At 37.6% G+C, this 26,431-nt stretch overlaps 2 protein-coding genes across 7 annotated transcripts; one reads left to right on the top strand and one right to left on the bottom strand.

Moving 5' to 3' along the window:
* The first annotated feature begins 17,269 nt into the window (after positions 1 to 17,269).
* LOC145011982 (P-loop containing nucleoside triphosphate hydrolases superfamily protein) lies at positions 17,270 to 21,587 on the top strand. 3 transcript variants are annotated; one of them, XM_078970742.1, is made up of 5 exons: positions 17,270 to 18,094; positions 18,794 to 20,022; positions 20,724 to 20,763; positions 20,956 to 21,289; positions 21,371 to 21,587. In XM_078970742.1, exons 1-5 carry the CDS (start codon positions 17,497 to 17,499, stop codon positions 21,414 to 21,416), a joined length of 2,247 nt encoding a protein of 748 aa, XP_078826868.1. In that variant the 5' UTR covers positions 17,270 to 17,496; the 3' UTR covers positions 21,417 to 21,587. The 3 variants fall into 3 exon arrangements, with proteins under 3 accessions (XP_078826868.1, XP_078826867.1, XP_078826866.1); XM_078970741.1 differs by having other exon boundaries at positions 17,271 to 18,094; positions 21,368 to 21,587; XM_078970740.1 differs by having other exon boundaries at positions 17,271 to 18,094; positions 21,365 to 21,587.
* A 525-nt stretch (positions 21,588 to 22,112) lies between these two features.
* Positions 22,113 to 25,235, bottom strand: LOC145011983 (beta-carotene isomerase D27). 4 transcript variants are annotated; one of them, XM_078970745.1, is made up of 8 exons: positions 25,030 to 25,235; positions 24,843 to 24,935; positions 24,677 to 24,778; positions 23,227 to 23,326; positions 22,947 to 23,038; positions 22,724 to 22,804; positions 22,588 to 22,656; positions 22,113 to 22,496 (listed from the first exon to the last, which is right to left on the bottom strand). In XM_078970745.1, exons 1-8 carry the CDS (start codon positions 25,168 to 25,170, stop codon positions 22,467 to 22,469), a joined length of 708 nt encoding a protein of 235 aa, XP_078826871.1. In that variant the 5' UTR covers positions 25,171 to 25,235; the 3' UTR covers positions 22,113 to 22,466. The 4 variants fall into 4 exon arrangements, with proteins under 4 accessions (XP_078826871.1, XP_078826870.1, XP_078826873.1 ...); XM_078970744.1 differs by having other exon boundaries at positions 22,113 to 22,471; XM_078970747.1 differs by having other exon boundaries at positions 22,113 to 22,471; positions 24,843 to 24,961; positions 25,030 to 25,163.
* Between the last annotated feature and the right edge of the window lie 1,196 nt (positions 25,236 to 26,431).

Here is a 26,431-nt window from a genome sequence, read left to right as displayed (position 1 = left end):
CCCAGGATGGATCGAGAATTTCGACCGATGAGCCTCTTCCATCAAAATGGTATGCGTTCCTCCCATAAACGGTACCCAAATACGCCCCTAAAAATTCATAAGCCCCCGACCATCGGTAACGAACTCCAATACCAACCTAACAACTCCCTCTCTCTTCTGGTTTTCCGACTTCACCGCCTCAGCTTGTGCTCCTCGAATGGTGTCCAACACCGGAGTCATCATGGTCAATCGCAAACATACATCTCGCAACGGGGCGCTCTCCACCCTGCGACTCAGGGCGTCGGCTACCACATTAGCCTTGCCCGGATGGTACAGGATCTCACAATCGTAATCCTTAACCACGTCCAACCACCTCCTCTGCCGCATATATAGGTTGGGCTGATCCATTAAATACTTCAGACTCTTATGGTCCGTGTATATCATACACTGAACCCCATACAAATAGTGGCGCCAAATCTTGAGGGCGAACACCACTGCCCCCAACTCTAGGTCATGGGTGGGATACCTCGTCTCATGAGGCTTCAACTGCCTCGATGCATATGTTATCACATGCCCTCTCTGCATCAGCACCGCTCCCAACCCCAAGATCGATGCATCACAGTATACAACAAAGTCCTCCATTCCCTCCGGGAGGGCTAACACTGGGGCCTCGCATAGCCTTTAGTGAAGCGTCTCAAAGGAGGTCTGCTACTCGGGGCCCCATGAAAAAGCGACACACTTCCGGGTCAACCTAGTGAGTGGCACTACGATCTTAGAGAAATCCCTGATAAATCTCCGATAATAACCGGCTAGCCCTAGAAAACTCCTGATCTCGGAGGGTGACCTCGGCACCTCCCAACTCATCACTGCCTCAACTTTGGCCGGATCGACCAATATCCCTTCCTGGTTAACAAGATGTCCTAGGAACTGGACCTCTCGCAACCAGAAATCACACTTGGAGAATTTGGCATAAAGCCTCTCCGATCTCAGAACTCCGAGGATCTCCCTCAAATGCTCCTCATGTTGCTCCCTAGATCTCGAATATACCAAAATGTCATCAATGAATACAATCATCGACCGATCCAACATCGGCCTGCACACCCGGTTCATGAGATCCATGAACACTGTCGGGGCATTGGTGAGTCCGAAAGGCATCACCACAAACTCATAATGCCCATAACGCGTCCTAAACGCTGTCTTCTGGACGTCCTCATCTCGCACCCTCACCTGATGGTATCCAGACCTCAAATTGATCTTAGAGAACCAAGATGCTCCCTGCAACTGGTCGAACAAATCGTCGATCCTGGGTAACGGGTAATGGTTCTTGACCGTCAGCTTGTTCAACTCCCGGTAATCAATGCACATCCAGTGTGAACCATCCTTCTTCTTGACAAACAGAATAGGCGCTCCCCACGACGAGCTGCTCGACCGAATAAACCCTTTCCCCAGCAGCTCCGGAAGCTACGAGGATAACTCTTGCATCTCTGGAGGTGCAAGATAATAAGGCACCTTAGCGATAGGCGCGGCCCCCGGGACCAAATCAATACCGAACTCTACTTGCCTCACGGGAGGCACACCCGGCAACTCCTCTGGAAAGACATCCGGGAACTCACGTACTATAAGAACCTCATCCACTGACCTCAGCCTCTTGGAATCAACCCGCGTATTCGACACGTACGCCACAAAACCCTTACAGCCCTGCTGTAGATACTACCTCACCCTAGCGGCCGAACAAAACGCTGATCCAGAACGGGTACCCTCGTTGTACACTGTAAGAACTCCCCCACTAGGGTCTCGTATGGTCACTAGCTGTCGCTCGCAGCCGATAACCGCACTGAACCTGCTCAACCAGTCCATGCCCACAATGACACAGACACCCCCCATCGCAATAGGAACCAAATCAATCGGGAACTCAACACCGAAAATCTCGAGTATGCACCCACGGATCACTTTCGTGGCATATATCGCCTTCTCGTCAGCTATGGAAACTCTCAGAGTCCGACTCAGCGCCTCGCGACTAACACTGATGTGCTGACTAAAAGCCAAAGATACAAAAGACCGACTCGCACCCGAGTCAAATAATACCAAGGCAGGTACAAAATTCACAAGAAAAGTACCTACGCATAACATAATATAAGCATAATATCTCAACATTACATTAAATACACGAAAGAATACATACCAGCCACGACATCGGGTGCTTCGCGGACCTCCTCTGCGGTCAACTGAAACACTCTCCCACGTGCCCTCGGCGCCTCGGCCTTCACTGGCCGACTCTCGGTAGATTTGATGGCGGCAGGGGCAGATCCCTGAAGTGCTCCCTGAGCTGATCCCCGCAACTACGGACATTCCGCCTTCCGGTGTCCAGTCTGGTTGCAGTGAAAACATACTACAAACCCCTTGGGGCAGTCCTTGGCCATATGCCCCTCCTTGCCACATTTGTAGCAAGATCCAGTTCTACATACTCCATCATGAGCCTTGTCGCACTTTCCACAAGTGCGGCCCTTCTGGCTCCCTGATTTGGGATCAGCGGGCTTGGCCCGCTTGGCTGCCGGCTGGAATTGTGCCGGTCGCCGATCCCTCCCCAGAGACTCAGCCTCCTCCCTAGCCTGAGTCTCCAGCTCGATCTCCCTCTTCCGGGCATTTTCCTGAAGCTCAGCAAATGTCCGGTATGAGGAGTTCGCCACGAACTCCCGAATGTCTCGCCTCAAGATACTCAAATACTGGCTCATACGTGCCCGCTCAGTGGACACGTGCTCAGGGCAGAATATCGCCCTCTCGTGAAACATCCTAGTAATCACCGTAACGGATTCAGTGCCCTGCTTGAGGGTCAGAAACTCCTGGGCCAAATGCTCCCTCTCCACCTGGGGAACGTACTCATCTCGGAACATGGCAGCGAACCTCTCCCAGGTCACTGCCGCATGCTCAGCAGGCGAAAAGTGATGGATTTTGGTCATAAGACATCCTATGTGCTCATACAAACCCTAATGCTTGGATCTAGGTTTCTCTATTGTACATGCTTTGAATCCAAGACTATAAACCCTAATTCTAGCATATGGAAATCAATATTAACATATAATTAGGTTTAAGATGTTACCTTGATTGTTATGTAGCAATAACAATCCCAATTCCTCCTTGAATTGACTTTGGAATGCTTACAGTCACAAGTGTCACTCCTCTAATGGCTTACAAACACCAAGGGCAAATGGAGAAGGTATAAAGAGAGAGGAGAGAGGTAGGAATTCGTCCTTAGGACTTCCTGGGAAGGCTTAGACGAATTCATGAGCCTTACGGGGTTTATATAGGTGTAAAGATTAGGGTTTTAGTCATTATCCTTATCTAGTTGCTTGCCCACCAAGTAACCATAAGATAAGTCTTAGAAACCCTTATCCTAATCGAATTCTAAGGCATTATCTCCTTAAATTCATTCACCCTATATTTAAGATAATCCTTACCTTATTTTGTAACTATCACATAATTACAAATCAGCCCCTCTAGTTTAATTAATTACACTTGATCACAAAATTAATTCCTAATTAATTATTGACCAATATTAATTAAACAAATATGATTTCTCCTTTAATATATTATTCTTATAACATATTAATAAATCATAATAACCTCTCTCTCTTTATTTATTTCTCCAATCAAGTTGCTTTGGTGAAGGCAACCCAAAAGGACCATGCACCATCGGGTCAAGTACATACCAAAATAGTTATGGACTTAGACACTAATCCAACAGTCTCCCACTTGGATAAGTCTAATAACTATTCTGCGTATGATTTCAGATCCTGATCTGCAATCGTAGCTTTCCAAAGCCGCTGTCAACTCTGATCCTATAAGATACGCGTGTCCTTAGATAAGGGATCATATATTCCTCCATTCTAGATATCGTATGAGATATGATATCTAATCATTCTCTTTGTACTATTTCTTGATTCCCGATTTATGACGACTGACTAATTGAACAAATCAAATTAGCCCTAGCCCGACCGAGCATTTACGTTTGTCATCACTAAATCATCAGGTGGCCCAAAAATATCGCATTTATCCTACTTGGGATAAAAGGAACGGATAAACTTTGATACAATGCTTGCTTGGACTCACTCACCGAATCACACACAACAATATGTTTTATAACACCAAATTACTAGTGAGTTTACATATTATCAATGTGCAACCGATTAGTAAGATACAACTCACACATCTTGGTTTCAAGAATATAAGATGTTATCGTCTCACCAATCACTCGTGATACAATTCATGGAGTGATCCAAGTGAGTGTGGGTTTAATCTAATGCTCAAATTCATATTCATAAGCACTCATGAACGATGCAACAAACATTTGCTTATGTCTAATACTCTTTTAGACAATCCACACACCAATTCACGATAGTCTTCATTCATATCTACTTCCAACATATGAACGACTGTGGCCAGTTTGAATAATTTGATTATTCTTAATAAACTCAATTATTGTGTGTTCTTGGTGTTCTTGGTGAGATTTGAAGATCTAGCCAAAAGATGATCTCCATGGATGAAATCAAAAGGTGTTACTAGGAGAAGAAGTATAACAACAAATCAAAATGGAAGAAAAGCTTACATTCTTGAAGATCGGGTGAGAATCTTGATGATAGTTGAGAGAAAATTCGATGTTCTAGACTTGGAAATTGAAAGAATGACTTAAAAATGGAAGGATATCATACTTAGGGAGGGGGTGTACGGCCCAACATGGGTGTACGGCCCAACACTCATGTGTACGGTCGTACACTCCCTCAAATGGAGTGTAGGGCTTGATTTTTATGCTAGAAGTGTACGCAACCCAATTTTTTGATTTGATGAAAGGGAAGTAAAAATGACTCTACAATCCTTTCTATGAGTACTAAATGGATACAAGTTATATAAAACCCATAGTAAACAAACAATCGATTGTGTATATCTACCCTAAGCCCACAACCAAACAAAGAGCAGGGAATGAGGCGGATGGCACACATCCCATTGGTTGTTAGATCATTGTTGTATATAACCATGGTGTATTCACTTGGTACTCACGGAGCTAATTGCAATAGTTCCTTTATATTTAATGAAAAAGATACTTTAAGAAAACCCTTATTTCTTTTAGTAAAAATGGTAACCACAGTGGCTCCTCCTATAATCTAGATATCGTATGAGATATGATTTCTAATCATTCTCTTTGTACTATTTCACGATTCTCGATTTACGACGACTGACTAATTGAACAAATCAAATTAGCCCTAGCCCGGCCGAGCACTTACGTTTGTCATCACTAAACCATCGAGGGGCCCAAAGATATCGCTTTTGTTCTACATTGAATAAAAGGAACGGATAAACTTTGATACAATGCTTACTTGCACTCACTCACCGAATCACACAAAACAATATGTTTTATAAAACCAAGTTACTAGTGTGTTTTCATATTATCAATGTGCAACCGATTAGCAAGATACAACTCACACATCTCAGTTTCAAGAATATAAGATGTTATCGTCTCACCAATTACTCGTGATACAATTCATAGAGTGATCCAAGTGAGCGTGGGTTTAATCCAATGCTCAAATTCATATTCATAAGCACTCATGAACGTTGCAGCAAACATTTGCTTATGTCTAATATTATTTTAGACAATCCACACACCGATTCACGACAGTCTTCATTCATACCTACTTCCAACATATGAACGACTGTGGCCCGTTTGAATAATTTGACTGCTCTTAACCAATTAAATTATTCAGGAAGTCAAAACATGCAAAGTGAAACACGAGAATAATACTAATCCCATGTGGCCTCAAACCTTTGAGTATAAATAAAACTCCTTTTATTTATCACCATATCGCTTACTCATTATTTGTCGTTTCGGGTAATCAACTTCTTACTTGAATTATTACACTTGTCCCATGCTCCTAAAATGCACACAATGTTTACCTATGGTTCTTACTTTTGTGGAATAGACAAATTGCACACATTTCCAATCATTCTCATTTCACAACTCCAAATCCTTTTTCCTAAGTGAAAATATCAAATTCTTGCTACTTATAGAATATGCTAGATTCTAACATTCTATGCAATGATTCTTTCATAATATCACTAACCAAAGTCACAAAGACTATTGCCAATGAAATTACAAAGTCTTTTATCGGAGATTGTTACAAGACAATTCTTTAGATATGATGTCTCTCACTCAAAGTACATTCCTTTGAACATCCTTTTGCATAAAAGTTTCTAATCTAGACATAGATTTTCAATATTCAATTCCCAATATGGACACGCTTCCATATTTTCCATATGACAACTTATTCTTAATAGAATCTTATCTATTCATAATTATGTCGATATGGTCCATTCAATACCATGCTTCCAACTACTCACAAGCAACCAATCCTCGTCGAACTTTGGATTGTCCTTTGATAGTTGTTTAATTATTTTAGTCAAAACCTATTCTAGTCCTTTTTCCCTCTAAATGCGCTAGACATTTTGAAAATCTTAGAATGGTCAAACATTAAAGCATTTTCAATCGATCTTATACCCGAAGCGTATGGGACACGATGCACAATGTTTTATTTGCTATGCTCTTAAAATTCGAATTGTGAAAAGGAATTCCGTAATCATAATCGAAATTTTAAGAACACACTATGTACCTTTGACTAAATTTATTAACATTTCTCAACCTAAGCCTTTAGATTTGAAATGAAGCATAATATTCTCTCCCTTAATTATAGCAAAACAACTTTACAACCTTTACGACTTTGCAAGGTATAACTATTGTTTTCTATAATTAATATTGCCAACTTGCAATACGTACCTTAATAATCATACAATCATAACATTTATGCTCCCACTATCATGATGATTATTATAAAACATAACACTTATGCTCCCACTAGCTTCGACATGTATTCACAAACATCTTAACTTTCTGAAAACAATACCTATTGAATTTCTTAAGTCCATGTTTCTAATACTTAATTCTTTGATAATCTTTTATCAAGGCCTTTTAAGCTTATACACCTTTGCTTTAGATAGTTCATATGTGTGTCTAAACTATTAAGACTAATTGCCAAACCTCACAATTCAAATCATGGAAAGGGATACCGTAACCATAATTGAATTCGAGAATGCAACTTTACAATCACTATCTTCTTAAAATCTTTCTTAGTGAAAGAATTTCCTCACAATTATTTTCATGAAGGAGGAAATCTTATGACACTTATATTTTAATGGTGTATATGTTCCTATCCATGTGAATTTGTTAAAACCAGAGTTTACGACAAATTCAAACTCATATGGACCGAACTTTCTTAATCTTGATTTCTTGCCTTATGGTAGCATAGCTGCCCACCACGTCTTCCAAGTAGTTAAGCAGCTCACCTTTTCCTATTAATGTACCTTCCATTGATTAAGGTGCTTTGCCTTTTATGCGTTCAAAATGAGAACTCATAGGACTCACATGCATAATTAACTCAATTGGAACAACACATAATCAAAATATTGTCGACACGATAGGTTGTAAACCTCAACTCGTGTGCTAGTGATGATCGATAAGGTTTATTTGATTTGTTCTTGAAACCTTTCCAGACCATTAAGACTCCCACTGACTCCTTGACATATAAGATTCTTTTGTCAATAAACATTTCTTGACAAACAAATATTCAAGAGTTAGTGTAGTTTTTATCAAAACACTTCATAAATTGGTCCTAGTCGGTCTTTGTCTTATTCAAGACATCACAACTTTCCACATTTGATGAATGTTATAAACCTTTAATACTTTTCACTCATCATCACAGTCTTAACTTTAAGACTTGTTATTGGAACGAAGTATGATGGACTTCTTGATTTAACCATTTATTCAATCCTTGATTCCTCTTCTTAAACATACAATTGTACTAAGACTCACTTAGAGGATCAATTGAGATATGGTTCTTAATCATTAAGACCTATCATAAAGCATAAAAGCTTCTCTCCCTTCTTCTGAGAATGGAGAAACTTTTATTTTTCTGCCTACTTGATTCTTCTTATTCGTTCTACTATTGATCTAAACCCTTTAATCAATTCAGAATTACACTTAATCTTGTAAGTATAATCATATTTACTAAACCTTTAGTAAATCATGACGAATATTTTTGTTACTCTTATGGTGAACTTGATCAACACACAACTTTGTGTACTCGATCTCCTAGTCCTTCACTTGACACTTTGTCAACGAATTAGTCTAATTATCAAATATGAAATTTCTCATTCATTATGCAACCAAGTTGCGTGATTCCAAATTTCTGTCCAATTGAAACTTTGGGCGATGAAAAACTCTCCTTATTTGGTAAATTCTCGACATTTCCATAAATAACATAACTAAGAATCATATCCATTCGTTGTAGAAATATGCAAACATCAATTTTCATAATGATTTCATTGCAAGGAAGTAAACAAATAAATAAATAAGTCAAAATTTATTTTATTTATAAAAGCAGCGAAAAAACATTTGTCCTTACAATGCAAAATCTATTGAAAACTATGTAAAAGGAAAATTTCTAATAGCACTATCATAACTATCTAAGCTCAAAATCCAATCTTCAAGTCCATGTGATCGAGATCCATCTCTTGTGATTAGATTCATCTTGCTCTCTTATCAAGCTTCCTTTCTTTTCACCGATCCTGCAAAAACATTCAAATGAAATCTTATCACATCATGTATTTTGAATCAATGAATAGGAACTTAACGAAGTTAGATAGTGGATTTTACCTGAAGCGTAGTCATACTTTTGACTCTCCCATCTCTTAGATCTCTTAGGTAAATCGGGCAACTTCATATCCAATGCCCCTTCTCTTGGCAATAAAAGCAAATTGACTCTTTTGGAACAACACATGGAACTACTTCAGACATCGCCTTTCTCTTATGATCAAACTTTTCGATCATTGCATGTCTTTCATTGCCATTGTCTACATCCATAGTGGTCTCGAAGGTAGATTCACCAATCAACATTGCTTTTCTATTGCGCCAAACCATTGCTGATTCAGCGGCAATAAGCATATAGGTGAGATTAATAAGGGTCACGTCGTGGTTCATCATATAGTACTCTCTTACGAACTCACTATACGAGTTAGGAAGTGACTGAAGAACTGATGTGCACGAGTACCCATTAATTTTAATATTTATAACCTAACAAACTTAGACTAACTATGCACTTATAGGCAATGTACCTAGTCAGATTATAGTATAGCTTAGGTAAGTCGGGTGTCGATCACAGGGAACGGTGGATTAATTTAATATATTTGATTATAGGTTACAGGTCACACGAAAAGAATAAAAGAAATAGATTAATAAATCTCAAACTAATAATTAATTAACAACTCTCGATAAACTAACAGGGAAACAAATCTCTTCAGGTACTTTGGTTTAGACAAATTCCACCTTAAAAAGATAGACAATTGCATACACAAATTCATTTATTCATGTTCACCGATTCCTAAAATGATTAGATTCGCGTTCACTATAACTAATCCTTTAGCAAACAAGTCAATTCAAACAGTGATCAATTGATTAAACTAACATGCTTCCTAGTGTTCAGTTCGTATTAAGCAAGACTTGTAAATATAGTTAACCAAATTAAACATTCAATTAACCTCTTGTTGATGGTCATCAAACAAGGCTCACACATTAACTTACTTATTCCCAAGTTAATCCTAGTTTCACATTCGTTATTCATAGTCTTATAATCTCGATGGTCATCAAAGTCATAAGAGACAAGCAATCAAGCATATGTTCATACAACTCAATTCACTTAACAATTAACAGAAAATAATCATCATTAATACACAAGGATCTTTTAACAAGCTTGGCAAGATAAATTAAACACAAACAAACTATTCAATATAGCAATTAGTCTAATAATTAAAGCTTCATTCAATCATAAACACAAAGTAAAAGGTTTTTACACCCAAGTCAGAAACTAAATACAGAATAGTAACATAATGGAATGCTAATCATGGTCACGTTAACAGCCCAAAGGATTACCGACACGTATCCGCTCTCCAACCCTTCCGATCTCCGCTCCCGTTAGCTTAACGGCCTTCCGGCCGCCTTCTAGACCCTCAAAACGGCTTAACAAAAGTTAATTGTCGGCTAAATTAGGTTAGAAGTCGAATCCCCCCATCTGGTTAGCTGAAAATCGACTTTTATAATCTTTGTAGCCGACTTAAGTACGCTGGGTGTACATAGGATTACGCGGGGTGTACATAGGATTACTACGCGATTGAAGTTATCTAAGGCCACCCAGTACGCGGCGCGTACCCTTTAATTACGCAGGGCGTACATCGCTTTTGGGCACTACGCTGGGCGTAATGCGAAGTTACGCGGGGCGTAACCCACTTCTTCAGAATATTTAATTTCCTTTAGCTCCTAAGTCCGGTTTCCGCTTCAGTCTTTTCTTTTGTGCTTTATCGACAACGAATAGCTGCAAAACATAATTCAAAGTATTATGAGTACTTTTTAGTTCTAAAATAGAATAAATAAGGCCAAAATATTAAGATAAAGTGCATAAAAATATATATAAAAATACACATATCAAGAACCCAATCAACAGCCATCTCTTCACTGACAACGGATCCCATCATTCTTAACCTATCAATGTGTGACTTCATCCCTAAGACGTGTGCACACACCGACTTTCCTTCTTTATGTTTACTTGCCAAAAGAGTTTGAGTGATATTGAACCTTTCAATTTTACAATCTTGTGGGTTAGGGAGAATAATTGGAGGAGGAGGAGGAAGTGAAGCATGATTTCTTGTTCCTCGATCGAATTGTGGAATATCATCTTCATGTGGAATGCTTGTTCCACGGGATTTGGGAAGACCATAGTTGTCGAACTTTGACATCTACAAAACGGGAGAAACAAATTCAAGTTAGTTGATTGATTGATTGAGTCCTTAGTAAATCACCCAAATGAGATACTAAGGCTAGGACCCAACACAATATGCTACAACCTAGAAAAGGGATGCCGTAATCTAGTTGCAGAATATTTGAAAGTAACTGAATGACGATTCACTAATTTCCACCATGAAAAACGGAAAAAATAAATTTAAGTTTTAAATCTATGAAAACTCCTAGATCCTTTGAGATTCATTGAACATTTCAATGGCATGTTTAAATCTCGATATGCCCCTCTCGTTTGTGATTGGGATGCCGAGGATCACAAAGCGGGTGTGAATAACCATGCAAAGTTACATGGTGCCCTCACATGTTATAGTCACCTATTCGATGTGTCGGTAAACCACACACGCTCCACCGAACTATGACAAACATTGAGTCACCCTTTGCTACCTTTGCTTAGAACCATTTAGTGTGCCGGTAAACCACGCACGCTCCACTAACGTCTTCGCAAGGGCACAAAGTGTAATTTCATGGAATTGCATCAATTCACTTTGCCTAAGTAACTAAGATTAGGAATTTGTAAAAACATTTAGTTACTTTTGTATTTCATTTATACTTATAATGGAAGGTTTCGTCCTATCCTACCCGTTCGGCTAACGACCCTCCACTAGTGAAAAGTGCGGTGGGTAAGAGTGGATACCCATTCAATCGCCATTTTATAGGCAATTTCCTTAAACACCCCTTATAGACCAGCTTCGTGAATGAGGCCTACTAACGGTAAGACTGACTTTTACTCATACATATATATAATGTTAGACTTTTAATGTTATATATAGTATAGGGTGCATTTTTACACTTTTAAAATATTAGGTGGTTAACTTTAACAATTACACTTTTAATTCAATTAAATGGTTAACCTTGACTTTTATGGATTTATTAAGTCTCTTTTAATTATACTCCGTAATTAATTAATAAACCCATAAGGGTGTATTTGAACTTTTCAAAACATTACTAGGGTTTTAGAATTTAACATTCCTAATTAACTTTTAATCAACTTTTAAATTCCAAAACTTGAGGGCAAGTTTTGAAACATTTCAAAAACATTAGGGTTTCAATTATTTAAATTTCAAAACAACAAAACCTTTGGGTTCAAATTTAAACTATAAAACCTAAAGGGTAAAATATGAAACTTTTCATAACAACAAGGATCAAATAATAATCTAAACTAACATTTAATTACATAATTATCCATATTTGATTTGTTTAATGATTTCTTGCAAAACAATTTATCAATTGACCCAAAATAGTTAATCAATTATCTTATAAGGAAACAATTATCTTATTAATTGATAAATATCTTCAATTAGATCAAAAATATAGTCAAATATATCATATAATCGGATTAATATTGATCCAACATGATAAGGTAACTATCCATATGCAAAAACAGCAAGAAATCCCGAGATAAGCACTATCTGACGAGTTGACTCGTCGAGTCAAGCCTGGACACGTCGAGTCACCCTGGACTCGGCGAGTTCAGCTATGGACTCAGCGAGTCCAACCTCTAGAACACCAAAAAATCGAATTTTTTAGATATACAATGCATCAATACAATTGAAACCAAGCTAGGCTCTGATACCACTGATGGGTTTTGATCATAAGACATCCTATGTGCTCATACAAACCCTGATGCTTGGATCTAGGTTTCTCTATTGTACATGCTTTGAATCCAAGACTATAAACCCTAATTCTAGCATATGGAAATCGATATTAACATATAATTAGGTTTAAGATGATACCTTGATTGTTATGTAGCAATAACAATCCCAATTCCTCCTTGAATTGACTTTAGAATGCTTAGAGTCACAAGTGTCACTCCTCTAATGGCTTACAAACACCAAGGGCAAATGGAGAAGGTATAAAGAGAGAGGAGAGAGGTAGGAATTCGTCCTTAGGGCTTCTTGGGAAGGCTTAGATGAATTCATGAGCCTTAGGGGGTTTATATAGGTGTAAAGATTAGGGTTTTAGTCATTATCCTTATCTAGTTGCTTGCCCACCAAGTAACCATAAGATAAATCTTAGAAACCCTTATCCTAGTCGAATTCTAAGGCATTATCTCCTTAAATTCATTCACCCTATATTTAAGATAATCCTTACCTTATTTTGTAACTATCACATAATTACAAATCAGCCCCTCTCGTTTAATTAATTACACTTGATCACAAAATTAATTCCTAATTAATTATTGACCAATATTAATTAAACAAATATGATTTCTCCTTTAATATATTATTCTTATAACATATTAATAAATCATAATAACCTCTCTCTCTTTATTTATTTCTCCAATCAAGTTGCTTTGGTGAAGGTAACCCAAAAGGACCATGCACCATCGGGTCAAGTACATACCAAAATAGTTATGGACTTAGACACTAATCCAACAAAAAGTGTGCTGTCACAAACTTCCACCAGTCCTTCGCTCCCAAGCGAAGCTGGTTCAGCGTGAATCGTACTCTCAAATGCTCAGGAGATGAGCAAGTGAAGAAACACCCCTTTATGTCAGAAATCCATCTCATAGCCGCCACTAGGTCCTGGGTCCCATTAAACTCTGGTGGTTTCGTGTTGCTGAACTCCCGGAACAGCAACGTATCACCACCCTGCGGCCTCGTAGCAGCAACATCTGCGGTGGCCGCCGCAACAGCAGCCTCAGAAAGAGCAGCATAACGCTCGTCGAAAGTCTCAATCAACACGGTCTTAATAGACCCGAACATCTCTGGTATCTCTGCCCTAATGACCGCAGCCACCTCCTCGTGAATGATTTGACGGATCTCCTCATCACTAGCCCCGACGCCCTCCGGCATATGATGTATCCTCACCATGATCAACCTCTGAAATACAACATATGATAAATTAGAATCCGCTCGAGCATACTCACACTCGACAACTCATCCCTCCTTGATCCTTGGCATTCCGAAGATTCTTACTCAGACCGTACACCACCCCGGTGCTTTCAGTAGTACGGGCCCAATACTACTGTCCACACCATTTCAGTATACACCCCAAATCCTCCTCTTCGAATCCCAATTTCCAAGTACTCTATCACTTTCTAACAAATCTCTCATAAGCTCCTCGCTGCTACCTATTCTCTCTCAAACATCTTATAGTAGCTCACCTCTCCCTAGGCTAAGGCATCACAAATCAGGGCACTCTAGTCCTAATAGGAATACCTAGCCTACTTTTGCAAGAGAATACATCATAACAATCTCATAAACATATAATATAAGGGTATTTTGGGAAATCACCGTTCGGGCGCTGACTGATCGTACACACGTTTCTCCTCTGAATTTCTCTAGAAATCTTTTACTTTTAGAAAATTTGGTTTTCTTTTTGAAAATATTTTCCAAATCCTCAGTTTGAGTTCAAATACTCCCGAAGGTGTACCCGAATCCCTCAAACCAAGGCTTTGATACCAACTTGTAACACCGTAAATTTCAAAACAAAATTTTCAAATTTTATAAAACATAATTCACTTAATATTCATAAAACAACCATATTTGAACATTCAATCCAAGTAATACAAAAATCCAAAGATCTCAAAATCATAAATCCCATGCGTGTGTACTGATCAAGCCGGCGCCTTCCCACGGTTGTTACTCGTACCTGAAACAAATAACACCAAACACTGTAAGCACAAAGCTTAGTGAGTTCTCCAAAATACCACATATAACACATATTAGCCACTCGAGGCTATAACTCTGTGGGTCCGTGCACCCAAACTCTGTGAACCCTTAGGTTCTAACTCTGTAAACATGCACAACATAAATCACAAAGAATAATGCAGCGCAACACATAACATATAAATATAGCATACAAGCACTATATCACATAACTCTATTTACCTACTCAAGGTAAAGTATAGTGAGAAGACTCACCTCGCGTATCTCGGTAATTCGTAAATCCCTGAAATCACTAGTGTTCGATCTCCCGAGCTATAGTCCTCCTATAACACAATACATCTCTAATTAACACTTTCCCAACTAAGGTTGACTATCCCTTAACAAGTCAATATAGGTCACCACTGGTCAATGGTCAATGGTCAACTTTGACCGGACTCGGCGAGTGCACTATAGCGACTCGGCGAGTCTAAACGCATACACTGATTTCCCTGGGATCCTCACTTGACACGTCGAGTATTCTCCTAACTCGACGAGTTCCACCTGACATGAGTTGTGGGGCCTCCACGACTCAACTCACCGAGTCTCAAGAACAACTCGGCGAGTCCCAGCTTGACTTAGTCTACCTGTCAACCCACTCTGACTCTCCCTGACTCACTGAGTGGTGCTGGGCAATCTTCATGTTACTCGCCGAGTCTGTTCTTCGGACTCAGCGAGTCCATGCCATGCAACGACTCAAACTCACTCCTAAGGTCAGATCTGTTCCACTAACTCATAGATTCAGTCCTTCCAAGCTTATTTATCACGTAAAGTTACTATTTTGATGTACATACAACATCTATATGACCATATATGATGATTTAGCCCCAAATACCACAACTCAAGGTCATAACCTCCATTACTCTTCATAAAGCTTGATGAGTGAGGCTCTCTGGACCTCTATGGATCCAGATCCAAGGCCTCATCACTAGAAAGGGACTATTTGGGCATCAAATCAACCCAACAAAGGCCACAAGAAACCCTAAATCCAAATATACTTCATAAAACAGAAGATAAGCTGAAATAATACCTCAAGTGCGATGATCTATGCTTCAAATCCACAGTATAGCAATCTCCTTTGCTTCCTCTTGGTTAGGACCTCCTTCTTCTTGCTAAACAACACCACAAAGGTCAAGAATGGCTTCCTCTCTCTCTCAAAACGCTCAAGCACTCTAGGGTTTCTCTCTATGGATTGGTGAGCACAAATGATGGCCATAAGGCCCTTTAAATAGGTCTCAAACCCTGGGAATTAGGGTTTCATTACACAGCGTGGACTCGTCGAGTCCAGACGCGAACCCGCGTCCAAAATCGTGATCCTACTTGGCGAGTTTGAGCTCCAACTCGCCGAGTCCACTCACATTTTTCCAAAAATATGTCAATAATAAATACCTGGAAATTCCGAGCTGTTACATATGGTGCTACATTCTGTTATGAACACACAAAACATTAATTGAAGCACAACCATTGACATGAGGATGAAGAGGATTAGGGAATTCTGGTTTAAAAGAAAAAAAATAAAGGAGAAAAAATGGGCGGCTATTCTTGTTTCTGGCCAGATTTATGGAGAAACTGATACTTCATATATAAATAGAATGATATGCTTCAATTGATAACATAATTACTGATTTTAAAGATTCTATAATTAAATGTAATTATGCTCGAATTGTGAAATATATTTTAGAAAGTATGAATAGATTCTATAATTAAAGATTCTATAATTAAATGTAATTGTGTTTGAAATGTAATTGCTAAATTTAAAGATTCTCTAATTAAATGTTTGAATTTTATTTGGAGAAGATGATGTCATCAATTTGATTTAAGGGTGAAAATCATATGATTGAGATACAATCAAGAGTCCTGATTGTTTCATTGGTGAATTAAGGGTTCTCCTTTAATAATATTTAGAGACTATAACTTTCAGCTTCCGGTTTCCGTCTACCGCTTATGGGTGGTAAATTGGGTCATTGTGTCGTGTTTTTGTCTAATACGACACAACACGAAAATGTTTTATGTAACACGAACACATGTCGTGTTTTTTTAACTAACACAAAAGCAAACTAATTAAAAAACGACAAATATGACATGACATGACAAAGATAACATAATATAACAATTACTTTATTTAATTAATATTTAATCATACATAACACGGAAAACAGACAAATAAATGCTAAATTGTGTCAATTTCGTGTTGAATTTTGAACATAAACACGACATCGTGTTTTTTACACTTGATACGAACACGAATTTGAATTTCAGTTTCGTCCGAATTTCATTTTGTGTCGTGTATTTTTATCGTGTCGTATCAACAATTGACAACTGTAGTACCACTTAATTTTCCCAAACACACCCTCATGATTCAAATGGTGTTTGGATAAATTAGTTTATAACTTGTTAGCTTATTACGGTAAGGATTGTGATGGAATATACAATAAACAAGTAGAAAGATACTTATTAAAATTAGCTTATTAGTTTATTTCTACGATAATAAACTGATTTTACAAATTTTTATCAAAAGACTTTAACTTAGCTTATTAGGAATAAACACTCTTTTTTTTCACTCTCCATTGACCCCATATACTTTCCAATTTTCCCAAACACACCTTTATATTTCAATATAATATAACTTTTTTTTTTTTTTTTTTTTTTTTTTTTTTTTTTTTAAACCTTCAATCTCAAACACTCGAATGAAAATATATTCTGAAATTATTTTTTAACGAACAACCAAGCAATTGACCTTCGCCTTGGATCCTCGGCGCAAATCTCATCGTCGTCACCATCACCCTACTTGCAAGCAATTTGCACAGACCTGAAAAATTATCTCCGACCACTTAAAAACCCCGATAAACCCAGCAGAGTTAGGGTTTAGTGGCAACACTTTTTTTTTTGTTTGTAAATGCAATAGAACAGTCTAGGGTTTCAATGTCCAAGAGAAAGTTTGGGTTCGAAGGCTTCGGTATAAACAAACAATCGACGTATAGTTTCGAGCGACCTGAGGCCCCCCAGCGGCTCTACGTTCCTCCCTCGTCTCGTGGTGGTGGCCATGATCACTACGAAGACACCGACCTCGACAATATTGAGTATGAAGATCCCAGCCACAACGCGGCCAATAACGACGAAGGAGGAGGCGGAGCAGATGATGGCGAAATCGACCCGCTTGACGCCTTTATGGAAGGGATTCATGAGGAGATGAGGGCAGCGCCGCCTCCGAAGGCGAAGGAGAAGGCGGATAAATATAGGGACGACGAGGAGGATGATCCGATGGAGAGTTTTTTGAGAGCGAAGAAGGACGTGGGTTTGACCTTGGCATCTGAAGCTCTTCACGCTGGTTATAATTCAGATGAGGAGGTCTATGCTGCTGCCAAGGCGGTTGATGCTGGAATGTTAGAATATGATTCAGATGATAATCCTATAGTTCTCGATAAGAAGAAGATTGAGCCTATTGCTGCTCTGGATCACAGTTCCATTGATTACGAACCGTTTAACAAAGATTTCTACGAAGAAAAACCATCCATATCAGGTATATATATATATATATATATATATATATATATATATATATATATATATATATATATATATATATATATATATATATATATATAATCAGTTTATTTTTCCTGGATTATGTTTTACTGTCACTTCAATGCTTCTGTTATCCTAGCGTTTCTCTAATATGCTATGCACTGGGTTGGGGAAGGACAAGAACACCTAATCTTCAATGCTTGAATATGCTGTATTCATTTTTTGTTTATTGTATAAGCACATGCCCTTAGAAACATGGAATGCATCTAACCAAATGAAGAGTATGATGTCTTGGGAAGCACTTCCAGGATGATTATCCTTAACAGGATGATAGGTTAGACTTTAGAGAGAACTTTCAGCCAACTTGATTTTTATTCAGTAATTCAGTATTCGTAAATAGAGCAGCAGTGAATAGAATTAGTTGACAGAAAACGAGAACCCTGATCTTGGCCAGGGGAACTAGAAATCTATCCTGACCTAACAGTACAGAAGCAAAGTAGCTGGGCTGTAGACTGTATTAATTACCTACATAGGCTACAATCCAGCAGGAATTGAATGTATCATTTGTCTTACATAAAGGAATTGTTGATTGCCTTAACCTCATTGTCTTTATGGTTAGTTAAATGATCAGGTTTCTGTTCCTCATGATTGAGCTTTTTATTTTATTTATGGTTGTGCTTTTCTTCCATGCCAGGTATGAGCGAACAGGATGTTGCTGAGTATCAGAAAAGTTTAGCAATCCGTGTTTCAGGTTTTGATGTTCCAAGACCAATAAAGACATTTGCAGAAGCTGGATTTTCTACAGAGCTAATGAAAGCTATAGCAAAACAATCATATGAAAAACCTACTCCAATACAGTGTCAGTCTTTGCCAATTGTGCTATCTGGGAGAGATATCATTGGCATTGCAAAAACTGGTTCAGGGAAGACTGCTGCCTTCATCCTTCCGATGATTGTTCACATTATGGATCAACCTGAACTGGCTAAAGAAGAGGGCCCCATCGGAGTAGTTTGTGCACCTACAAGAGAACTGGCACATCAGATATATCTGGAGGCCAAGAAATTTGCAAAAGCCAATGGTATTCGTGTGTGTGCAGTTTATGGTGGAATGTCAAAACTTGAGCAGTTTAAAGAACTGAAGTCAGGGTGCGAGATAGTTGTTGCAACACCTGGGAGATTGATAGACATGCTAAAGATGAAAGCAGTGACAATGTCAAGAGCTACTTACTTGGTCCTTGATGAAGCTGATAGGATGTTTGACCTTGGATTTGAACCCCAGATAAGGTCCATTGTAGGTCAGATCAGACCAGATCGCCAAACATTGCTGTTTTCAGCAACAATGCCCCGCAGAATTGAAAAACTTGCCAGGGAGATACTGAGTGACCCAGTGAGAGTTACAGTTGGAGAGATTGGAATGGCAAATGAGGATATCACACAGGAAGTTCAAGTACTTCCTGCAGATACTGATAAACTGCAGTGGCTGCTTGAAAAGCTACCGGGACTGATTGATAATGGTGACGTATTGGTTTTTGCTTCAAAAAAGGCAACAGTGGATGAGATAGAAAGCCAGCTATCCGGGAAGGGGTTTAAAGTTGCTGCTCTTCATGGGGATAAAGACCAGGCATCTCGTATGGAGATATTGAACAAGTTTAAATCTGGAATATATCATGTTCTTGTTGCAACTGATGTTGCTGCTCGTGGTCTTGACATCAAGTCAATTAAGTCTGTGGTTAATTTTGATATAGCTAGAGACATGGACATGCATGTGCATCGAATTGGAAGAACAGGACGTGCTGGTGATAAAGATGGGACTGCTTACACTCTCATCACACATAAGGAGGCTCGTTTTGCTAGTGACTTGGTTAACAGTTTGATTGCAGCTGGTCAAAACGTGTCCATGGAACTTATGGACCTTGCTATGAAGGTAATACCTTTTTTTTTTTTTTCCTCTCTATATAGTTGATGTTGAGTTCTTGGTTTTCTTTTATTTTAGGAAGATACAAATGTTTTTGCCTACTTTAGGATATGCATTTGGAACTTTAGGATGTACTTTTAGTCAACTCGGTGTATGTTCCTATGGTTTAGTTGTACCATTTCTCATTATTTAGAAGCTATTAGTATAGGAATGCAAGGAGGTTTCTTGACAATAAAAGGGCAACTATGTATATAGTATGACCTAGCAGTCTGCTTTCCAAAAACTTTAGGAGGAAACACAATAATTGAAAGAAGAAATTATAACATATTAGTGTTGACTGCTAATCATAATCAAGTAGAAGATCTTTTGTGTATTTCACATACATAATTGTCTCTTGATTGCTTGCACATGTAAATAATAATGTATTTAGATTTTAGAGAGGGAATTCTGTTCTCTTATATAAAGAAATGCATCTGTCTTTAGAGCTCCCATACAAGCTAGCTGCAATTGGACAGACTTATAGACATACATATTGTTTGTACTTTGTGTCCACATTCACATGCTTTTAATTGGTATCCATCCTCATCTTGTATCATGTGTGTCTCATTTCACTTAAATATAATAATATGGTGGCAGAAACATTAGCTGTCCTGTTCATCTTATGAAAAATCCGTACAACTCATAGCACCTTTTGATCTGTTAATTGTTAGGATGGGAGGTTTAGATCGAAGCGAGATGCTAGAAAAGGAGGTATGTTTTTTCCCCCTTAATCTTTCGTTACATTGGGTGTGATTTACTTGCATAAAAGAATTTGTGTATGTGTGTGTGTGTGTTATGGAAGATGGCATCTAATAATAATAATAAGGAATAAGGTTATTCATTGTTGAAGTGATGGGGTGAAGTTATTATGATGGTGATGAGTTTAATGAATATGTGCTGCAGGGGGAGGGGGCAAAAGGGCAAAAGGAAGGGGTGGGGGTGGTGGGAATAGAGGTGTGCGGGGTGTGGATTTTGGTTTGGGGATAGGATACAGCTCAGAACCCAAAGCAGCTCCTCCTAGCGGCTCAGCTGTTAATTCCCTTAGGACGGGAGTGATGGCTCAGTTCAAAAGCAGCTTTGTTGCTGCATCCAATAATTCTAGAAATCAGGGGAGCAAGAAAATGGTATTGCCTGGCTTTGTTTCTGGTGGTTCCATTGGTGGACCTCCCCCCATCCCCATGCCAACTTATCACAACAGAGAACAGCAGCAGCAGCAGCAGCAGGGGACTTCTGAGAGGTTAGTGATTCAACCTACTCTTCACCAATCCAAATGTGTTTATAATACTTGAGACTTACTTGTACTTTTATGCAGCAGCAGCAGATCATCCAGAGAAAGAAGAAGGCCTTCTGGTTGGGACCGCTAGCTAGCTAGCTAGCTCAAGTCAAATTCAAGAACTTGTATGTTTTATTTGTTATGTGACTACTGACTAAAACCTCAACTTTTAGTTTCATTATATGGTATGTCATATATGATATATGTACTCTACTCTACTTGCAACTTTATTTAAATTCATTCGTGGATCTCGATTTCGATATATTATAGATATAAAGATTTTTTCTTTCTTTCTTTCTTGGTTGGTTGGTGGTAGTGGTAGTTGTCAGGGCCTCAGATAGAGAGGGGTCAAGTTATGTTACCTTATTACCTTAAAGTAATCATAATGTAACCTGTGAGTGTTTTGTTTGTAAATTGCATGCATGAATTATTGAGAGATGTAGGAGGAGAATAGAATATGAGTATGAGATTGAGAGCAAGTATGATACTAGGAAGACATCCATCATTCATAGTGATAGGTTGGTTAAAAGTTTAAATAATGTATTTTGCATTGGTTAGAGAGGAGAATTGAGTTAGAAATTGATTTGCATATGACATGACAACTTCCTTCCTTCCTTCCTACAGTACAAATACAAATACAAATACAAATACAATGGTGAAGTGTGAAATGGTGATGAATGGTAATAGTCATAGATTAATAGTTAAGACTTTAGAGATGGGCGGACTGGACTGGACTGGACTGGACTGTGTGCTGGGATATGGGGGAGGGGGTGAAATGCTAAGAAGATAACCCAACACATTATCACAACCATTCTCCTTCTGGAGGGAAGCCCCCAATTCCTATGTTGCCTTTACCTTTACCATATTCATCAGGTTTAACAAATGACAGAGTAATGGGGTAAAGGGAGGAAATATACATTTCATTTTAGTAGTCTGTAACAAACAAACATCAACATTGAATGCTCTCAAAACTAGATAGATAGATGTTAGTTTGATACATGGTATTGGTATCAGTATGGTTTATGCCTTTGGGCACTTGTTTTCAAGTGTTGTGGTTGTTCTGCGGCGGATGGCATTGGGACATACCTCCAGGCAAGGCTCCTTCAAACTGCTATCCTCCTCCGGAGGGGAAACTCCAAATTTAAACTGCACGTCCTCGAATAATAATTGTCTGACATTAATTCATTCATGTGCAATATTATATGGTAAATCTAATGAATCCGTTTTCCACATAATCAGTGAGTGTTGTTGTTTACATTTACCTGACAGCTATAATCATCAAAGTTTGGCTCCATAACTAGCGGCACTCCCATGTGATCCATAAAGAAGGCCTGTCACATTGCACAAATCACTTCTATTCTAAAATCTAAAATAAAAGAAACTCAAAGCACCTTATACCTGAGTAGGAAGTTTACATGTATTCAAACATATCCCCACACATTTGCTTTCCTCTAGATACTTGCATCTTTCAACAAACACCTACACTCATGTCTCATGTCAATGTGTCATGGCTCATGTACATGTAGGCATCATCAACATTCAACACCCACATCACATGACATGTAAAAACCACACGCACGTAAAATCGGAAGTTGAAAAACTAGAAATTGTGGTTACTCACCCCACTCGGCAATGAAGATCCATCGCCAAGATCCACAGTGTTAACCCTGCAACTACCCATCAGCCATTCACAAGATACTGCAGTCACCCTTGCTTCCTTCCAGAAAAACACACTCACCGATCATTACATACATACATACATACCACAGTCAACATTTGATGATCGCAAATTCAGCGCAATATATATATATATATATATAATCTTTTATGTGATTTTACTGGAAAACAAACAAAAACAATTTTTTTAATAATATATTTTCTAATGAAAAAAAGTGACTCACCAACCATTACAGCAGCCACTTTTCCTTGAGCAAGAGGCGCAATGAGGATTTTGTAGAGCTTTAACAACAACGGAGGAAATAACGATCTTAATATGCGAACCTGAGACGACATTGGTTACTGGTTACGGGTTTACTTTGGTAGAATTATATTATATTATATTGATTATAATTATTATAGGGAGGATTTTGTAAACGCCCTTGTTAAACGTCAAAATATCATATTTACCCTTCTTAATCCTTTAAATATCATATTTGCCCAAATATATATATTTTTAATATTTTATAATCATTTTTTCTGTTTTGGAATCATTAAAATTAAAAGAAAAAGTAATTGGACGATATTGCCCTTGCTTTCTCAAGTGCAAGAACAAAATTAACCTTTGTTACGCATCCACTATATCATGTTATTTTAGATAGGGGTAGTTTGGGAAATCAACACATAAAGAGCAGAGCATCTTACTAGTGCAAGGAGGAATCAGGGGCATTTTGGGCATTTTATATTAATAGTTTGTTATGTTAGATAGTATAAGAGGGTAGTGGGCATGAGAGTCAGTGGGAGATTAGCTATCTTGTGAAATCTGGAATAATTTCCAGTGGGAGATTGGCTATCTTGTGAAATCAGCTAACCTATCCTTTGTTCTTGTAATCTTTTGGGTGTTATAGAGTGTTCTCAATCAATATAAGAATCATTTGGTTGTTTTTATGTTATTGAAACTGTTATTACAAACCAGTTCATAACAACCTTATGCCGTTACCTGCTGGGATGAACTCTTAACCTCAATGCTACTTCTTTTTTTTAGCTTTCTCGGCATCTTTCTTGTTCCAATCAGCCATTACTTGTTTGTGTATTAAACATTATTTGTGAAGTAAAGATTCTTTGATTAGGGGAAGGATATCTTATAGATGGTGTTGGGCAATTTTACCAGGGATGAATCCTTCACCTGGTGGGGCAGTGTAGTTTGTGTCTTGGGTTTTGATAAGATTTGCCATCTAGAATCACTACATCAACAACATCGCTCTTGTTGACTGATCCTTCAAATCCCATTCTTATCATCTCCTAAAAATACCACTCAATTCACAATTAACAAGTTATTATCAAAACAGAAAAAACTTCTCTAATGTAATTTGCGTGTATAGATATTTGTGTTGCTCTCTGACTCTGAGGAAATGTGTCAAACATTTAGTGTTAATAAAACACAAGATCACTTCATCTACGTCGCCTGCCAAGATTAATCAGAATCCTATGAAGCAAATAACTTATCAACTTAGCATAAGGTCTGCAGTTGAGAAGGTAATGGCTATATGGTCAATTGCAATTTTCTTTTTAATGATCTCAAAACAGAAAAACTCATTGTAAAATATTTAAAAAAAATATATATATGATATTTTAAACGATTAAGAAGGATATTTAAATTATTTTCCCCTTGTTATATGAATCAGATGCACGCACCGCTGCTTCCTGGGTTTGAGAGTTGGTTCTGGCAAGCATAAGACGATTGGCTACGTCTATTAGTCCATCGTAACCCGCCTTCTCCGAATCCCATCCAACTTCCTGTTAAATTAAATCATAATTCCTAGCTGCTCCTAGACCCAATTTTTAAAATTTTTTTTTTTACCTGCACCATCTTGTTGCGGAATAAATTCAGAAAAACATGATCCAATACGCCGGGACTTCTGGATACAACTAGTGCCTCTGTTGTCTTTTGTATCTGCCCAGCCCAACAACACACTACATCTACTCAGTGTACATTAAACAAATCCATAAAAACCCAAATACAATCAGTCAATCAGAATCACACGTACTCCTGATTCACCAGCAGATACACGGAATAACCCATGATTGGCGCTTCTCCGGAATTGTGGCTTTCGCTTAAGCTTCCGCAGAGAATTCTCACAAATAGAATGGAACTGGAACTGGAACTGGAACTGAAGAAGAGTAGCCATAAAAGAAACTCTGTCTGGATATATGTTGCCAACTTCACTACCTCTAATCTCTATTGTAAATGTTTCTCAACTACCGATTTGTCGGTGCAATAACCAATAAGTAATTTTTATTCTATTTTTTCACACACATTATTCATTATTATCAGTTTATCACAATATTAATAAATAAACTTACTAATTCCAATTTTATTATCACAATATTACTAAATAAACTTACTAATTGTAATAACCAATAAGTAAAAATGTTGTTTTCAAATGAGCGTATATTTAAAATGATAATTTTTATTTTGACGAAAATAAAAATATAAATAGATGTTTCTTTTTAAAATGATGTATGCTAATATCTATCTATAATGATATCTATCTATAATGAGGTGGTGTTTGTGATTACTTTTCAAAAACTCTTTTTTTTTTTTTTTCTAAACTTTAGTTTTTGAGGAAATAAAAGCCAAAAGTTTTTAAAAACTGCTTGATTTCACTCCCAAAATATTTTCTTTCTAAAATTTTTATTTTTCGAAACCTTGGTATTTTGTTGATTCAATTGTGTCATAGAAAAGAAAACTGCTACAGACGTTTCTATTTATACTCAAATTTTGAAGATGCTTAGTTACTCCATAAATTATAGAGAATATCCCACAATTTAACACTACACTAAAAACATGCAAATATCTCTATTGACCGACGTGTATCATTCAAATTGACACGAATGGATTACGTATGTTTATTTTGGATGAGCCATAACTTAAATACTTATTTAATTCAACTTTGAGTGGTGTACTTGTTTGATCCACACGTAGTCGTATCTTTCATTTTAGTTTGTTTACTTTATTTAATAACATATACATTATTTATAATCATGTTTTATTTATTTATTATTATTTTAATTCAATCACATAATTACTAACTTAAATATTATATCTAGTATATATTTCGTGGTCCAACTGAATCACTATACTCTTTACAATATTTGTACCAATTAAATTAAAATATAAATTTGAATATTATTGATAGGTAATTAGATAAAACTGATTGAAAGATTATTTTATGAAATATATATATATATATATATATATATATATATATATATATATATATATATATATATATATATATATATATAGAGAGAGAGAGAGAGAGAGAGAGAGAGAGAGAGAGAATGAAATCATATTTTCATTAAAAGTTGCTAATTATTACAAATCAAGCCTATTACATTTGATGTCGTCAATTTTGTGAGTGATGATTGTTGACTTAATTTAAGTGT

The sequence above is a fragment of the Lactuca saligna genome, chromosome 8, assembly GCF_052625555.1.
Source record: "Lactuca saligna cultivar CGN05327 chromosome 8, ASM5262555v1, whole genome shotgun sequence".
In the NCBI taxonomy this organism is placed as follows: domain Eukaryota; kingdom Viridiplantae; phylum Streptophyta; class Magnoliopsida; order Asterales; family Asteraceae; genus Lactuca; species Lactuca saligna.
Note: the sequence above shows the minus strand (reverse complement) of the source record. Positions and strands in the feature narration are given on the sequence as shown.

Coding starts and splice junctions, on each gene's coding strand:
- LOC145011983 (XM_078970744.1), bottom strand. CDS start 25,170: ATGGCTACTCTTCTTCAGTTCCAGTTCCAGTTCCAGTTCCATTCTATT. Junction 22,657..22,723: donor CATGTAAACTTCCTACTCAG/GTATAAGGTGCT, acceptor GCAATGTGACAG/GCCTTCTTTATGGATCACAT. Junction 22,472..22,587: donor TTGATGATTATAGCTGTCAG/GTAAATGTAAAC, acceptor GAGGACGTGCAG/TTTAAATTTGGAGTTTCCCC.
- LOC145011982 (XM_078970740.1), top strand. CDS start 17,497: ATGTCCAAGAGAAAGTTTGGGTTCGAAGGCTTCGGTATAAACAAACAA. Junction 20,023..20,723: donor TTATGGACCTTGCTATGAAG/GTAATACCTTTT, acceptor GTTAATTGTTAG/GATGGGAGGTTTAGATCGAA. Junction 21,290..21,364: donor CAGCAGGGGACTTCTGAGAG/GTTAGTGATTCA, acceptor ACTTTTATGCAG/CAGCAGCAGATCATCCAGAG.